General features: G+C 27.5%; 7 protein-coding genes across 7 annotated transcripts in view; 5 read left to right on the plus strand and 2 right to left on the minus strand.

Moving 5' to 3' along the window:
• The window catches only part of LOC106791180 (protein Wnt-7b), a gene marked incomplete at its 5' end in the record, with an annotated part of 28,447 nt that extends 25,513 nt beyond the window's left edge, over window positions 1–2,934 (plus strand). Inside the window, 3 exons of the mRNA XM_014756650.1 lie at window positions 1,598–1,777; window positions 1,977–2,310; window positions 2,455–2,934. Coding sequence (XP_014612136.1) covers window positions 1,598–1,777; window positions 1,977–2,310; window positions 2,455–2,606 — 666 coding nt within the window. The remainder of the gene's footprint in view (window positions 1–1,597; window positions 1,778–1,976; window positions 2,311–2,454) is intronic.
• Window positions 2,935–3,488: 554 nt separating this feature from the next.
• On the minus strand, window positions 3,489–5,167 carry LOC106791187 (regulator of microtubule dynamics protein 1-like). Its single transcript, XM_014756658.1, has 4 exons — window positions 4,832–5,167; window positions 4,499–4,735; window positions 4,165–4,413; window positions 3,489–4,068 (listed from the first exon to the last, which is right to left on the minus strand). Exons 1-4 carry the CDS (start codon window positions 4,919–4,921, stop codon window positions 3,721–3,723), a joined length of 924 nt encoding a protein of 307 aa, XP_014612144.1. The 5' UTR covers window positions 4,922–5,167; the 3' UTR covers window positions 3,489–3,720.
• A 479-nt stretch (window positions 5,168–5,646) lies between these two features.
• Window positions 5,647–7,412, plus strand: LOC106791185 (splicing factor 3A subunit 3-like). The gene is made up of 2 exons (XM_014756655.1): window positions 5,647–5,911; window positions 6,027–7,412. The coding sequence occupies exons 1-2, from the start codon at window positions 5,699–5,701 to the stop codon at window positions 7,314–7,316; spliced, it is 1,503 nt and encodes a 500-aa protein (XP_014612141.1). The 5' UTR covers window positions 5,647–5,698; the 3' UTR covers window positions 7,317–7,412.
• A 248-nt stretch (window positions 7,413–7,660) lies between these two features.
• Window positions 7,661–12,323, plus strand: LOC106791186 (serine/threonine-protein kinase grp-like; the record flags this gene model as incomplete). The annotated part of the gene is given in 8 exon segments (XM_014756657.1): window positions 7,661–7,749; window positions 7,971–8,227; window positions 9,295–9,518; window positions 9,618–9,938; window positions 10,481–10,684; window positions 11,659–11,891; window positions 11,979–12,113; window positions 12,309–12,323. Coding segments are annotated over 7 exon segments (1,194 nt in total), but the record flags the coding sequence as incomplete, so codon positions are not given.
• Window positions 12,324–12,921: 598 nt separating this feature from the next.
• Window positions 12,922–15,777, plus strand: LOC106791184 (glucose dehydrogenase [FAD, quinone]-like). The gene is made up of 11 exons (XM_014756654.1): window positions 12,922–13,135; window positions 13,251–13,450; window positions 13,519–13,630; window positions 13,732–13,866; window positions 13,939–14,054; window positions 14,214–14,381; window positions 14,481–14,634; window positions 14,702–14,862; window positions 14,964–15,141; window positions 15,242–15,446; window positions 15,546–15,777. The coding sequence occupies exons 1-11, from the start codon at window positions 12,988–12,990 to the stop codon at window positions 15,760–15,762; spliced, it is 1,794 nt and encodes a 597-aa protein (XP_014612140.1). The 5' UTR covers window positions 12,922–12,987; the 3' UTR covers window positions 15,763–15,777.
• LOC106791188 (RNA-binding protein 7) lies at window positions 15,477–16,776 on the minus strand. The gene is made up of 2 exons (XM_014756659.1): window positions 16,528–16,776; window positions 15,477–16,411 (listed from the first exon to the last, which is right to left on the minus strand). Exons 1-2 carry the CDS (start codon window positions 16,609–16,611, stop codon window positions 15,893–15,895), a joined length of 603 nt encoding a protein of 200 aa, XP_014612145.1. The 5' UTR covers window positions 16,612–16,776; the 3' UTR covers window positions 15,477–15,892.
• Window positions 16,777–17,385: 609 nt separating this feature from the next.
• LOC106791190 (pre-mRNA-splicing factor 38B-like) overlaps window positions 17,386–18,454 on the plus strand; it is an 8,839-nt gene continuing 7,770 nt past the window's right edge. The window contains exon 1 of the mRNA XM_014756664.1: window positions 17,386–17,555. The gene's annotated coding sequence lies outside the window, so the exon portion shown is untranslated. The remainder of the gene's footprint in view (window positions 17,556–18,454) is intronic.

Below are 18,454 nucleotides of genomic sequence, written 5' to 3' on the forward strand. Positions count from 1 at the left end.
AAATTGCAAAGATGCACGATTTACAGCATTGCCTTCTCTAACATTTTTTAAAGTTTACATTTGATTTTCATAACTCTACAAAGTATTCTACGTGTAGATAAAAGAGTGCACTTTAATTTAATATAAAAATCATTAAAATCCATTTGCTAAAAGTATAAAAAATATTGGCCGAAACTTTTCAAAGAAATTGCAAAGATGCACGATTTACAGCATTGCATTCTCTGACATTTTATGAACTTTACATGCTAAATTTATAACTTGATATGGTATTCTACGCGTAGACAAAAGAGTATACTTTAATTTAATATAAAAATCATTAAAATCCGCTTGCTATAAGTATACAAAATATTAAAAGTATATTCACAGGAACAAATCGTATTTATACTAACAGTGAAAAGGTTGATATGTTGCTAATATTTGGTGAATGTAAAAGGAATGCACGTGAAGCAGTATTTCTTTGTCATGTTATCGCAAGTACTTGAAAAATCATGACTAGAGTTATGTGGGACACCCTGTATATACATATACATATATATATATAAATAAATTTTAAACACTGACAAAGATCTGCGAGAAAACGTAGGTTTGATAATGAACTCGTCGTCTCGTTTGAAAGGATTAACGATAATGATGCATTTCGATCGATGGTTGATTTACAATTGCTTGACAAGATAATAATCTTAGTAATGAGCTGTACGTTTATTTACGTCCTTATTTTAACACGATCTACGAACACTTATAGATCTTGATTTATCGAGCAATAACTTGTGTGAACGGTCAATCATCGAGAAAATTTCACGTATATATATATATATGTATATGTACACGTTTACTCTCATATTTAATGTATATACATATGTACCGATAATTATGACAGCGAATCAAGTCAAAAAAATTGGAAAAATGAATAAATCATAAAATAAATTTGTTTTTCATTTTTTTTTCTGACTTATGCTACCTGCTATCATAATTATCAGCATATATGTGTAATTATAGATAAATATGCATTGAATCTAATTAAAAGTTGTCTTTACTAAATTAAATCAAAGAACAAGAAAAATAATTACAGTAAATTCCTGTATAACATGAGTTCTTAAAACACGTTGAAGATAATATTACGACTAGTTTTGTCCTATAATATGGAATTCTCGTACAACGTGATATATATATATATGTATATATATATATATACAATATAAAATGTAGAAATTATCCTGCATTTAAGAAATAAAATTTATTTCGAGATTTATACGCCTTAATTTTTTTCATCGTTAACAATAAGTTTGCTGTTTCGTAATTGTTTCTTTTTTTAACTATTAATTATTTTCGAACACTCTGTCATTCAAAATAATTTTGCGAGAAAAAAAGAAAAAGAAGAAAATATTCTTTTAATATTTATATCTCTAATAATATAAAAGATAATTTAAGAAATGTAACAAAATCTTTTTAACAGAACAATATTCATTAAACAATGCAATTTATCTTATAAAAATTAATACATACAATGTATAATAAATTAATTCGCGCGTTTTTATACGATATATAATATAATTATTATTGTTATAATAATAATAATAATATTTTGTTAATATTTTAGATCGTGAAATCTCTTCTTCAGACAGAATGCAAATGCCATGGAGTATCAGGTTCCTGTACAGTGAAAACATGTTGGAGAACATTACCTAGTTTTCGTCAAATTGGTGATGCCCTTATGAAAAAATATTATAGAGCTAAAGCTGTCGTTGCTATCATGCCTCCACCACCACCCACTAGCCAAGTAATGATCGAACATATTCTTCATCATAATTTCAATGAAAATTAATCATATCTTCCTTCGCACCCTMCCTCTCTCTCTCTCTCTCTCTCTCAATTCTATCCAATCTATTTTTCTATAAATATGATGAAATACATAATTGTTTAAATACATTATTCTATAAATAAAATGAATTACATAATTGTAATAATTATATTTTCAGATTTCTGAAAGTATATCGCATTCGGTTTCAACAGAAGAGATAACACCTATTCTCGGTAACGATGCTAAAACTCAAGGGAAACAAAACGATTTTGTAAAAGCGCGTCGTGATCAGCAACCATCAAAAAAAAAAAAAAACGGTATTAAATCGAGGAGAGCCTATTTGGCGTTGAAAAGGAATAAAGTTAGTAATGGGGGAAGTACTACGGTGTCTAAAAAGATGCCGAAGAGAAGCGAACTGGTATTTCTACAACCATCGCCAAATTATTGCGAACCAGATTTGGTTTTGGGTAGTTTAGGTACGCAAGGAAGATATTGTAATCGAACGAGTAAAGGTAAATTTCAAAAGAATGCAGATTAGTTTGTCGATAACTTTTTTTTTTTATGAAATATATAATAATAATATCTAACGTATAACCCTCACATACACACACATAAACAGATATGTTCCTGATTTGATTTTTTGTTTTTGATTTTAGGAACCGATGGATGTGATTTGATGTGTTGTGGTCGTGGTTATAACACACATCAATTTACTAGAACTTGGCAGTGTAGATGTAAATTTCATTGGTGCTGTCATGTATATTGTGACACGTGTACCGAACGTACGGAGGAATACACTTGCAAATGATGTATAAATATATATATATATATATATTTATTTTTTGGTTTCTTTGACGTAAAGTATCTATTAAAAAGATAAATATTCGACGATTATATCTCGACTGATCTCGATGATATTATTTTTGTATTATTCGTTCGGCTAATCTCTGCTAAATATTACACGATATAATCCTCGCTAAAATACAAATTAACAACAACAAATTATATACGAGTGAGATTTACCTGTGTAAGTAAACACGCTAGTAGAAAAGTAGTTTCAACAAAAAAAATTTACTAAATGATTTAATGACAAAAATATCATATCAATTTATTGCACTATATAATTGAGAGCTTAATAATATTATTCTCTCTCTCTCTCTGTCTTTGTGTCTTATTTTTAAATGCATTACATAAATTATTATTTATTTTTTACCATAGGTAGAATATATATTTAAAATATATATATATATATATATATAAATATATATAGATAATTTTAATGTATTTAAAATAAACATAGCTGTAATCCAGATTTGGGTTACGTGACGATAAGCGTATTAAAAAATTTCTATCTATTTTTGTGATAGAGCATTAAAGAGCGAGAGAAAATAAAAGTAAATTCATGTATAAAAATATATTCATTATTTCTTTCTAACGTTTTTTACTCGTTCAGTATTATAAAAAAAAAAAAAAAGAAGTAAATAAAAAAGTTTAATATAATAACTTTTTGTACTATTTTATATACATGAGTTTACAAAAAATTTCATAGCAAATTCATATCAAAAATATATATATATTTATATATAATATTGTCAATATTGTAGCAAATGTAACTTATGTGTTTGATCGTTTAGCATAAACTTTATAAACTATATATAAAAATAATAATCGTAAACTGTGAAATTCGATATGAATTGTAATTAGTATTTCTTTTTGTTCATACTTTATATACTTGAGTTATAATAAAATATTAAGTTTTAGCTTGATTATAAATATTTTCAGCTATAAATAAATATTTTTGATATTGTGCGTACGTAAAAAAATTGTTATGCAACCTATTTATGCGAGCCCCTCTTTGTAATTCCGATACAAATAAAGTTATTAAAAGAAAAAGACAAAAAAAAACAGTACGTCGAAGAACTTTATAAAGCGTTAAGAATTTCTTGCGCTTCTTTTTTCGATTGAACATCCCCATGATCAGTGGTTGGATATTCCGTGGTCAATTTTAAATATTTTAAAGCATCTTCTTTTCTACCTAATTTTAAATAAGTTTTTGCTAACATAAGCAAATTGAGACTGTAAAAATTAGGACTCATTTCTTCTGCCTTTTCAAAATACGTTAATGCCTCTTCGAAGGACGAATTCGGAGGTTCTCCGAATACCAATGATGCAATTTTTCTTTGATACCAAGCTAAATCAGATACATGATAACACCAAGTGCCGAGCATGTACAAAATGGTAGCGTCCTTTGGATTTAATTCTATTGCCCTCTACGATAAAAAATAAGAATGACACATTGCGATGATATAAAAACAAAAAAAATTCGATACTATATATATAAAATAGATATAACATAAATATCGTACAAGCATGTGCTTCTTAATGGTGTATAATTGTTGTATCCTTGACTTCATGCCTTCCAAAGAGCTTTTACTATCGAGTAATATTGCCATCCACTTTTGTACAGCGTAATGATCCTCTTTGATACTAATTGCAGTTTGTATATAATCGTAAGCTTCTAAAATCATTTTTTTGGCTTCCGATTCGTCAGCTGTCTTTGACAATTTGTACAGAACCCTACTTAGACGCCACAAGATCTCTACATCTCCGTTATGCTAGGTATATATAAAAATAAATAAATAATATCTCATGGAAAAGTATTTAAAAGCGTTTGATATTACACATGTAATTCCATTATACCTTGTAATTCGACAAATGATCATACAACTGTTCGTACAAGCCTTGCTCGTACAAAACATCAGTTGTTACAATAAACCCTTCCTTTGCAGTAATTTCCTTTACATCGTTATTATTATTATTATTATTATTATTATTATTGTCTTTATCTTTATCTTTTTCGTTGGCAGATTGAAAAATCCAAAGCCCCATAGTAGCAGGTGCTACATAAACCAATTTATTAAAGTTACGTTTTTTATTCTGTTAATAAAAAAAAGAAAGAAAGTCAGAAACATTAATATTTACAAATTATTGTTATTTTATTGTAAGAGGAAAATAAAGGAATAATTTGATTACCCTTTGTACTGTTACTAATGCAACTTTGTACGTATCAAATCTTTGACATATGTTGATGGAGGTTAGAAAACGAAAAACTTTCCACGACATTGTTAAATATTAATCAATTCAAATTCACATCAAAATTATCCAAAATCACATAAAATATATTCTTTACTTACTTATATACATATACTTATATTTTATATTTAAGAAAAAAAATATTATACAAACAAGAGAGAAAATGAGAAATGACAGAACAAATAAACTATGTAAAGAAATAACACATTAAATTCCTACTTGATTTTTACTAAAAATGAAAATAATTTAATTTACACAGAGTAAAAGAAATAATTGACAATAATTGAACACTAACCAAAGTAAACATTTACAAACAATTTACGAATTAAAAAATAATGACATACCAACAGTCAATAAAGCAGATTACTAATATTGATAATACTCATCCAGAGTTGCCAACCTCAGTTATCATCCACTGTTGCCAACGTTCTTATGCAATATCGATTTATTCAATAGTATCGATTGTATCGATAACTCGATCCGCTTATAACTAACACACAGATGAGGGATTAAAAAGTGTGAGTTCAACTTACTAACCATGAGTTCACACCACACATAGGAAAGGTGTAACCAACACAAGCTTATACAGCGATGTATGTATACATATTTACGTTCTCCTATGTCGCTTTTAGTTCATTGTTTGTCCGCTTACGTCGCTGAAGTTTATTATACAGTTTCAGTGAAATATAGTGTATAAACAACGTTAAAGAAACATTAAATTATAATAAATAATAAAAAGTATATAAGCATATTAAAAAAATAAATATATATATATATACATATAATTTATATTAATTGAACTATATAATGGAAACGATATTGGAACAACAACGACGTTATCATGAGGAAAGAGAACGGTTGATGGACGCTATGGTAAAAGAAATGCTTTTTAAAAAACCAGGCCATCGTGAAAATATTAATTCTGAGCATAGATTAAAAATGTTATTGGATCAGTATATGGATAGTACCGCTAATTTACAAGATTTGTACGAAGATAAAGATGGTCAAAGAAAAGAGGAGGTAAGAGGTTATATTTTTGAAAAGTATCTCATATGTTTATATGTATATTTAAGCTTATACATTTTTATAATCATTCATTTGTTAAATATACAATAATTTTAATACAATTTTTCAGGTACAAGCACTTTCGGGTCCTAACGAATTTTCTGAATTTTATTCTCGATTAAAATCTATCAAAGAATTCTATCGTAGACATCCGAATGAAATTAGCGTACCAATGTCAGTCGAATTTGAGGAATTAGCCAAAATGAGGGAAAATCCAACAGAAGAATTGTCCAACCTTGTTGAATTCACTGATGAGGAAGGTTACGGAAAATATTTGGATCTTCATGAATGCTACGAAAAGTATATTAATCTTAAGGGTATCGAAAAGGTTGATTACATTAGTTATTTGTCTACGTTTGATCATCTATTCGATATTCCAAGAGAAAGGAAAAATGCCGAATACAGCAGATACATTGAAGTCCTTTTATTATATTTGGTTGATTATTTGAGTAGAGTTAGACCATTGTTAGATATAAGTGCAGAAATTGAAGAAGCCAATAAGGAGTTCGAAACGCAGTGGGAAAATAATACATTTCCTGGATGGCCGAAGGAAACTGGAAGCGCATTGGCTCACGTTGGAGCACATTTGGAACTTTCTGCTTTTTCATCTTGGGAAGAACTAGCATCCCTCGGATTGGATAGATTAAAATCTGCATTGATGGCYTTAGGTTTAAAATGCGGTGGYACTTTGGAGGARAGAGCGCAGAGACTTTTTAGCACTAAGGGCGAAGCTTCTCTCGATCCAAACTTATTAGCTAAAAGTAAAAATAAAAAGTCTGGCAAAGGTAAAGATACAGAAAAACAGAAAGAAATTGCAAGGGTAGAGTCTCACGTTTACAGGCTTGCAGAATTGGTTTCTAGTCAAAGAGTTTCTACTAAAGAAAATGTACAAAGGAAACAAGCTAGGACAGAAGGTGAACGAGGTGATTCGGATGCGGAAGCAAGTGCGAGTGAATCGGAGGAAGAAGATGATAACGAAGTTCCKTATAATCCTAAAAATTTGCCTCTTGGTTGGGACGGMAAGCCTATACCATATTGGTTGTATAAATTACACGGTCTTAATATTAGTTACAACTGTGAAATTTGTGGTAATTTCACATACAAAGGACCTAAAGCTTTCCAAAGACATTTTGCGGAATGGAGACATGCTCATGGCATGCGTTGTCTTGGTATACCAAATACCGCACACTTTGCCAATGTGACTCAGATAGAAGATGCTCTTGCTTTATGGGAAAAACTGAAAACTCAAAAGCAAGCCGAACGTTGGCAACCAGAACAGGAAGAAGAATTTGAAGATTCCCTTGGGAATGTGGTTAATCGTAAGACTTATGAAGATCTTAAAAGACAAGGCTTGTTATAAAGCATTTTAGTACAACGTTCATCTAATTAAAATTATCTTAAGTAAACTTTACTTATGACATAATTGATATAATATGTTTAATAAAAAATATGGTATAGAAAGAAAATTTGTTAATATAATATAATATCTATCTGTTTGTATTATTATTCATTATATATTTTATATATGTATATATATATCATTTATTACTTAAATGTTTTGTTTATATTAAAAAAAAAATTCCTTAATTTAATTTAAGATTTATTTTTAAATTCCTAAAGGGGTTACATCGGAAATATTAAAAGGGTTGTATTTTCAACAACCAATCAGAACAATCGACAAGTATCCGAAGCGCCATCTGATAGGAGAAAAAATATTTCTGGCTATAGCAACGCCGGTTGCTTCACGCTGATACTAATTTGTACAGTGCTCCGAAAATGGTCTATGTATATTGGTTTGTACATCGATTGGTGATCGTTTTTATATGATTATTACTATTAATAACCATATATATTTAATTGAATTAAACTATCGTTGATTAATCATTAATACAAATAATTACATTATTATTTTTTATTTACAATAATTTTTTAATCAAACAAGATTAATGTTTTGAACTTCTTTTAATCGTCCTGTCGTTTTTCTAACCACGTGTTTTGAATTTAATCGTTTTAGCCGAAAATTAAAAGCTCAACGTCAACGAACGTACGAAATATTGAAAGAACATTTGAAGAAAACTTTAAGAAATGTCTAGATTAAAATGATTAATCATTGAAACGTCCCTGTTACTTTTAATACACATATATATATTTGAATTTTGGTAAATATTCAGCAACCGTTAGCCCGTTTGCGGAGGCATGCTGAAGCAAAATGACGGAATTTGTCGAAGGTTGGATTTTAGGACACACGTTAGGAGAAGGTGCTTATGGCGAGTAAGTATATAGATATTTAGAAATATATATATTATTATTATATCGGATATATATTAAACGATATAATAAATATACAACGTGAAATGCACATCTAATTCGAATAATTTCTACATTATAAATTAAATTACAAATTATTTCTACAGAGGTTCCACAGTGTCAAGAGGAACATAATAAAACAAAAAACTTTGTTGTGTTATTTTTTTTTTTTTTTAAATGGAATGGCCTATTTCTTTTACGGTAATTAGAAAGAACATTAATTTTCAAGTAAAAAAATTATTAAACCTCGTTTGTCCTTAAACTTTTGTTAATATTTCGTTAACACTTTGAGCGGCTAATATTTTTGGCTGAAGCATTTTATACAAATGAAATATTTTAATGCTAGTATGAAAATAACAACTAGATGCAAATAACAATAAATTATAATCTTTTTCTTTTTTTCCTAGATTTTAATTACGCAAGAAGTTTTCTTTCAAGCATAATTATTAATGCAACAAGCCTTGAAACAATTATTAATATGCAAACCAATATTGCATTATTTGCATTCATATTGACAAATGCAATATATATATATATATATATATTTATAGTACTCAAAAGATTTCTTTTCCATAGTGATCTTATGCTGATGTAAACTTTTGTTAATATCTTGTTGATAATTAAATTTAGGACAAACGATGTTTAATACCTTTTTACTTGTAAATTAATACTTCTTTTAACTGTTATAAACAAAAAAAAAACATAGGATATTCTATTTAAAAAACAAATCAAATTGACTTTCAAATCCTCAACAAAATGATTGAATTATTTGAATATGATTTTAATTTGATCTACTTAAAGTTTATTTCATAAGATATTAATTGAACATTGAAAATGTTTAATAGTTCAAATTACTTCATTTCTCTCTCTTTTACTTTTCTTTTTTTCTTTAACGTCACAGATATGATTATAAAAGACACACAAATTCATTTCTTTGTAAATTAATCTTTTTTACATGTGTTTTAAAATACTCCATAACAAAAGAACGTGTCAAATAAATCATTATTTTAAATATAATTCTTTCTCTTCAGAGTCAAGTTGGTTATTAACAAGACTACTGGCGAAGCCGTCGCCATGAAAATGGTAGATGTACTAAAACATCCGGATGCACGACAAAGCGTAAAAAAAGAAACAACCATTCACAGAATGTTGTCTAATTCTAATATCATACAGTTTTTTGGAAAGCGTAGTGAACCAACTATGGAATATATATTTTTAGAGTATGCTTCTGGTGGAGAACTTTACGATAGAATTGGTATAATATTAATATTTTATATTTTTATCTGATGTTACACATACCATAATTTTTGTCAGAGGATATAAAAAAGAATAATTATTATATTATTATTAACAGAACCCGATATCGGTATGCCGAAGTACGAAGCTCAGAGGTATTTTAAACAATTAATTTGCGCTGTGGAATATTTACACAGTCGAGGAGTTGCACATAGGGATCTTAAACCAGAAAATTTATTATTAGATGATAACGATAACTTAAAAATAACAGATTTTGGATTGGCAACTATTTTTCGTGTCCAAGGAAGAGAACGTACTTTAGAAAAGAAATGTGGAACATTACCATATGTGGCACCAGAAGTTCTCGTACAAGCTTATTATGCAGAACCTGCTGATATATGGTCTTGTGGTATAATTCTGGTTGCTTTACTGTGCGGAGGTAAGTTTATTCTTTTATATATATATAGGATGGTAAAAAATAGGGTTCAATATTTCAAGGTTTTATGGTACTTACCAAGAGAAATAAAAAATATCTGATGATATTGATTTGTATATATTATGTTTGCATCTATGAAGAAACAAATCTTTGTTGATGTTAGTAATATAGTTTTTGTTTATTTTCAATTAATAAAATTAATTTTGATAATCTTAAATTAATGCATTTTTATGCAAATTTCTCTGAGTGCATTCAATACATTGCCAAGAGATTTGCTTATGATATCCAACTTTTTAGCTCACCTTGATAAACATTATATACCTTTAAAATATTGAACTCTGTTTTGTTATCACCCTATATATATTATTACAAATATATTTGATGATTCTTCTATTTATAGAATATTATAAATGATAAATAAATAAGGAAAAATTGTTAATATTTACCACTTGTAGATCAATGTGTCTTGTTGTTTCAATTAAATAAGAATTCTAATGCGTAGCTTACATTCTTTAGTTTTTAACTGGTCCATCTCTGAAATATAGAACTGCCTTGGGATCAATCCTTGGCAGAGTGCCCAGAATATGTGGCATGGAGGAAAGGAACATACATGTCACTTACACCATGGAAAAAATTGGATAACTTAGAATTATCTTTAATCAAAAAAATCCTTGCTCACCTACCATCCGCTAGATATACAATACCAGAGATAAAAAATCATCGATGGTTTCTTACAACATTTAAAAAAGGTACGTAACTGCGATTAATAAAATTTTCTTCTTTTAGTAATTGATTATTTTTTTACACACACACACAAAAATGCTTATATTTATCGTCGCTTGAACTGCATTGTTAAATGTATCCAGTGTTTACTTAGTCAGGTACTGAGTGACTTTGAGCATATACAAAATTACCCAAAGCTGCTTGGTACCTAACTATGTGGACATCTGTTTCTACGGTTTTTGTCGTTTTTTAGAATGAATGTAAGTATTCGAAAATTTCAAATAGATATATTATCTTCTATACAATTTTTAACGATTGGGGATGAATGTTTTTATATCATCTAAAATATACAATTATTTCATTCCTATCGCACTAATATTTTCCTTTTTTCAGCAATGTAATTACAAATATCTTCATCTTTTCACAACGACATCGATATTATTAAAAGCTATTACCTTTTCTTTGGTAATACAGCTCTATGATTTCAATTAACGGTCATAAAGCTAGATTACCAAAGCAAAGAGCATTGGCGCATACATCCAACCAAAGTACTTTCACGAAGAATACTATTTTACAAATATAAGTTTGATGTAAAGTAATAATATTAAATATTCTAACATGATATATACATTTTCGTATCCATATATACAGTGCTTGTTTGAGGTTTATCCAACTAAATGATATCAGCATATTCTCTATTCACGAAAATAAAATTAAAATATTTTCTTGAATGTGTATTCATAATTATGTAAAACAGGTTTATCTCCTCCTACAGCGATCTCAGAGATCGTTGGTACTTTGAATGAGAAATTAGATGATTTACAATTTGCATCATAACTTTTGAATAAAGTTTTGAATGACCTTCATTTATATACATAACATTTCTTTTTTCCTATTTTCGTGCAAAGAGTACCCTGACACTGTTTAGCCGGAAGTACCTCGGACAACCTTGTATATATAATCAAAATAAAAACGATATTTCATATTTTTGTTACTACAGATGATCTACATAGTAATAGATATAATATGCCCGTTAGTAATTATAGTCAAGTAGATGGATGCAATCCATCGAGATCTTGTTTATCGCAACCTGATTTTGTTGGAGAGGAAAATGTAAATATTGAGAATATGAAATTAGATGAAAAGACAGGTTTCTCGTTTTCTCAACCTGCTCATATCGAAGATTTATTACTTTGTACTCAACCGATGCAATGTACTGCACATTCAAGTTCGGTAAGCTTATATATATATATATATAATTAATACACATAAATTAAAAATTAAATGAAATAATGTTATTTATATTATCATGCATTTCAGCAAACACCTTTCCAACAGCTTGTTAGACGTATGACTAGATTTTTCGTGAAAACAGATTTTGAAACGACAGTAAAAAGATTATTAAACTGTTTACAATATGAAAGTTATACTTATCGTATTAACGATTTTCGCATAGTACGTATCAATCAACAATTATTAATATATTAAGTTCCAAGCTTTTTTTAAGCTTTCCTTTAAACTTTTCTCGATAGAAAATCTAAGGCAGATCCTTAAGGACTAACGTGACCTCTTTAATATCATCAACCGATATTATTTTTCATATAATGACTTCTTTTTTTGTGTTATTCTATACAAATAATATTCTTACAGATTACTATATCAACGGTAGACAAAAGAAATATGCCTTTGGTGTTCAAAGCGAATGTTCTTGAAATGGATAATAAATTATTGGTAGATTTTAGATTATCTAAGGGATGCGGTCTTGAGTTTAAAAGAAAGTTTGTTAAATTCAAATCCCTCCTTTCCGATATTATTTTAAAAGTACCTGTTATATGACGTGTATTGTCTACCTCTATAAAAATCATGACTAAATAAGATTTTCTATGCCAAGTTAAGAGGTAAAATTTAACAATGATGTTCTTTTATATATTTTTTTAATAAAATACTTATATGAAGTTATCCTTTATCGTTTAATTGTTTAAAACTACCTTTTTATTCTTCTTTTTCTAAATGTTCCAAATAAATTATTGTTTTGGTGTGAATATGTTAATATTAAAAATATAATATTTATCGAATAAGTTTTATTACAATATTTTAGAATTACAAATTACAATAATATTTCATTTATTAGTTTAAATATATTCCATAGAATCAGACGTGTATAATGAACACGTGTTTGTTACCCTATTATTAGATATAGGTTAGAAACATAAAGGTTATATAGGTTAGAATTATAAAGATTGTTTTGAATACAAATGATAGCAGATAGGAAATTTCTATTTATAAATAAACCTATATAAACGATTATAAACTTGTAATTAGGTAGAAAATGTTAATTTTGAAATATTTCATATTTATAACAAGTGGTACATTAATATTTTTATTTACATGCTATGTCAAATTAGCTTATTTGTTGGACGTGTTGGAACAATTGTTTTCATTGAATACTATTAAATCAAATTACGATTATATCGTTGGTATGCTTTATTTTATATAATTAATAAATAATAATATAATAAGAATTAAAAACTAAAACATAATATCATTTAATCTTATTGTTAGATCATTTTTTAATTAATATTTTATTTACAGTTGGAGCTGGAACTTCTGGTGCAGTTATTGCTGCAAGATTAGCGGAAGATGGACAAAATGTTTTATTGATAGAAGCCGGTGGTAAAGCACCGCTATTTCTAGATATACCATTGTTGTCACCTTTATTACAAAACAGTTTATATGATTGGCAATATGTAACGGTGCCTCAACGCGATGCTTGCAAAGCTTTGAAAAACAATGTATGCTCAAACAATTTGCGCTATCTATGTCTTTTATTATATCTGATGATGATATTATTTATTTACAGCAAAGTAAATGGCCAATGGGAAAGATACTCGGGGGAACAAGCAGATTAAATTATATGACATACGTACGTGGACATCCTCAAGATTATGCCAAATGGTTTCCTGATTTTAATGGTATTTTTTAAACCATGTAACTTTATGTATTCTTTCATCCTGTTCTCTGGATATATTGTATTGCTAATATTTTAATATATATATATCATTTGATTTTATAGATTATATACTTGGAAAAAATGATTCGGTTAAGATACAAGAATCAAAATGGCATACCAAACTTGTTAGTGCAATATTGAAGAGTATATTGGAAATCGATGGGAAAGTTGGTAACATAAACGAAGCCTTAGATACAGGTATAATTATATTTTATTAAAACTGTATTAATTATTAACTCTTTGAAAACATTTATAAATTTATTTATTTAGGTTTTATGAAAGTTCAATTATTTGCTGATAATGGGAAAAGATGGAGTACGGATGATATGTTGTATAGAAAATATCTAAATACTTTGGACATTCTTACTCATGCTAGAGTTGATAAGGTATGTTAAATATATTTAATAATATGTTAATTATTATGTATTTCAATTTAATATTTAAACATGTACAGTAGCTAATTGATTAACGAATATAATCTATTCAAAGATCGTGTTCGCTACGTAAATTGTTTGTTGACCGATCATATATATATATTTTAACAGATTCTACTAAAATCAAATAAAGCAACGGGAATACAATTAACAAAATTTGGTAGAAATTCCAAAATTTTAGCAAAAAATGGGGTCATTGTTAGTGCTGGTGTAATTGGTAGCCCTAAATTATTAATGCTTTCTGGAATAGGTCCAGAAAAACATTTAAAAGATATGAACGTAAATATTCTTGTTAAATTTATTATATTTTGGATATTAAATTTTTATGAATATTTACAATTAATATTTTAATATAGAAACTGTATCATAATTTATTAGATCAAAGTGATTAATAATTTACCAGTCGGTCAAAATTTAATGGATCATCTTCTTACTGGTATTGATTTAGTAAGACTGAAGACAGACTTGTCTTTCAGTATGATTAACGCTCTTAATCCTATAGCACTATTCAATTATTTTCTTTTTGGCCAAGGTAAATGATTATAACATAACGAAAGAGAAAGATGTACAATATACATTAATTATCATTTTATTTTTAGGACCATGGACATCGTCAGGAATTGAAGTTTTAGGAACATTTTATAGCACTTTACAAAGAAATCAATCTTCGAGACCAGATTTACAATTAATGATACTACCTCTTGGTATATCAACAGATTATGGTATAACTCTCAAAAAAGCAATGGGAATTTCCGATGAGGTCATATTTTAAATTATTATTTATAATTAATTAATATATAATATATATCTTGTTATATATTTATTGCATAATAATATATACTGCATATTTGTTTTTTATAGGTATATGATAAATATTTTGCACCACTAGAAAATGATAATGTTATAACAATAGCACCTGTTTTGTTACATCCAAAAAGTTTAGGAGAAATCAAACTTCGTAGTAATGATCCTTCTGATGAACCTTTAATTGATCCAAAATATCTATCCAATAAATATGACGTTGATACGCTTATAAATGGTAAAAAATGATAATGTCTGATAAATAATTAATTAATTAATATATATCTTATATTATTCGTATCGTTATGCATCACAAATACATTGATTTTTTTGTTTAGGTATACAATACCTAAAAAAACTCATTAATACAAGTGCCATGAAAGAGCTAGGCGTGTCTCTTTATAACAAATCTTTACCAGGTTGCGAGGCTAATGAATTTGATTCGTTGGAATATTGGGAATGCTATATACGATATTTATCATTAACCGCTTATCACCCTGCAGGCACATGTCGTATGGAAGATGTTGTTGATATGTCATTTAGGTAACTATACACACAAATGATAATTACTCTTTTATTAATATATTTAATTATTTATTTTCATTGTTGATTTGTTCTATAAAAAAGAAACAATTATTTTAGGGTATATAATACAACAAATTTATATGTAGTGGATGCGTCTGTGCTACCATCTTTGCCCAGTGGCAATATAAATGGTGCTCTTATAATGATGGCAAAGAAAGCTGTTGATATTTTGAAAAAAATAAGAAATGAACAGTCACACAATTTAAGGTATTGTAATAATACATCTCTTTTATGTTATACGTTTAAGATTTGCAATAAATTTTGTTACTTATAATAATTTGAATTTCTTTAATTAATATCATTATTAGTAATCTATTGTACGTATCTTTAATAAAAATTAAAAATTTGTTAAAGTTAATATATATACATGTGTTATTTTATTAAATTTGTATTTATACAAAATATTAATGGTAATGTTTTCTATTATTTTTATAATTACTATGTTTAGAATAATCACTCGAACGGCTACTATTCGAATGACTTCTGTTTCTATAAGGTTTATGATTTTTATGATGATCGCGTCTATTATTTTCATGATCACGATGATAAGGATGATTTCTTCTAGAATGTCTGTCGTCACGATGATTATCAATTTTTCCACTACAGGTAACTGTGTTCGGTGATACGTTCATAGGTAATATGTCCGAACCTGCATTCGACATAAGGTTCCCTATAAATGTTTGTTGACCCAATTGAAGTAAATGATTCAAATTATAAATATGTTCTTGTCTTTGTTTTTCTACTTCCGATGATTCTACTTTATTTCTTGTTTTCATGTTAATGAGCCGATTAAATAGTTTAGTTCCGTTAAACAAAACTAACGCGTAGGATACAGAACTAACATGTTTATATGTTACAAAACCGTAAGTTCTTTGCTTTCCGTCACGATCTTTAGGTATGGCAACTTTTTGTATTGGACCACCCTACAAAACAAACAACAAATTATACATATAATACATACATATACATTATTATATTAATAACTTTGTAATATATCTTTTTCAATATTATTATCTACTTAAGTATAATAATAACTAACTTGTAAAAATAATTCATAAAGAATATCTTCTGTAACTTGTTCACTTAAATTTCCACACCATAATGTACGTATATCTTCATCCATTTTTAAGCTTTTTTTTAAGAAAAATTCGAAAATAAATATTATTCTTCATAAAATCTTAATATTCCGCAACAAATTGTATTATTTACTATTATTATTTATACACATAAATTTTTTGTCAGAGATACATTTATAGATCGATAGTATGTGATATGCCAAAAAATGCAGAAGTACATAGGAGCTCACAAGTCCACTTTTTCCATAACCGATTCATCTTTGTTACTACCGGGACCACCAGTGGGCGATAGTAAGTAGAATACTTTATTCTTTGATAGTATTGTATCGTTCTTTGATAGTATTGTATCGTTCTTTGATAGTATTATACCATCATTGCGTTAAGTAACTACTATCGCCCACTGGTGGTTTTGGTACTAACTAAGATGAATGTGATTACGCGAAAAGTGAACTTGTGAGCATCTATGTACTTCTGTATTCTTTGACAATGCTTAGATGATTGAACTATCGACAGCCAATCAGGAGTTTCGAGATCAGCCTATGGTATTTCCGTCTTGTCATGTAATAATTTATATATAAAACAAATCAATTTTTCTTTAAAATATAGAAATATATCGTATATAATTAAATAAAAATAAAATATAGAAATATATGTAAATAAACTATTATGAAATGCTTATTGTATTATAAATTAATTTAAAAAAGGAAAGAAGGAAAAGCTAACTCGTCGCTCATTGGTTCATACGAAATTGTAATCGATTGGATCATCCAATCACTGCAGACTTTTCGCGAGCACGCCGCTTATATGTAACATGCATGATCAGCCATTTTTTCATTTGCATTTCGCTTGGGTAAATGTACTTTTAAGCTGGTAATTTTTTTGATACTATTAAGAAGATTAGTGAACTTAATTTCGATTTTATGAAGTACAATTAACCATTGGTATTTCAATATAAAATAGTTTTTGATTCATTGGGCTTTCTTAATATTTGGTAATGTATATTTTTAATATATTTACTTCTGAAAATGAAAATATATAATTTACAAGTTGGCGTCGTATGCATAAGTGTATTTTGTTATAAAAAATTATCTTCATATCTGCGTAAAAACATTGGTTAATTAAGTTAGTCAATTGTATTGATCTCTCGATACAAATGGAATACGATATATATCTTGTAAGATAATAAATAAATATATTTAACATTTTAATAAGAACACAAATATCGTATATTAGATTAGATGCAAGGTATGATTACAGTGATATATTAAATATTGTATATTCTCTTTTTATAGTTGCAATATGCAACATTTTTCTTTTCGTTCTTTAATATATATAAATATATACACAAGGAGTCTCAGTTTTTTCCTGTTTCATATTTTTGATTAAAACTTATAAATAAAGCATTTAAGAACCTATGTTAATACATACTATGTCTTATTTTTGCTTGTAGAATATGTAGTTAACGTTTAGTGGTACAAAAACTGAGATACCCTGTATATGAGGTATTAAATTTATTATTATTTATCAAATATTTGTCTTTTTTGTTTGCATTATCTCGTAAGAATTTTATTCTATATTATGAAATTCTCAATTTTATTTAATATAAATATAATATCTAATATTAGAATTAAAATAACGTGGATATAACAAAGAACATTGTATTTTTACTTAATATGGATATAATATAAAGTATTGCATTCTATTTAATGTGGATATAATAACGAGTATTGCATTTTATTTAATGTGGATATATTACTAAATATTGCATTCTATTTAATGTGGATATAACAATGAGTATTGCATATTACTTAATATGGATATAATAATGAGTATTGGATTCTATTTAATGTGGATATATTACTAAATATTGCATATTACTTAATATGGATA

Source organism: Polistes canadensis, unplaced genomic scaffold (genome assembly GCF_001313835.1).
Source record: "Polistes canadensis isolate GaletaPanama2010 unplaced genomic scaffold, ASM131383v1 scaffold_291, whole genome shotgun sequence".
NCBI lineage: Eukaryota > Metazoa > Arthropoda > Insecta > Hymenoptera > Vespidae > Polistes > Polistes canadensis.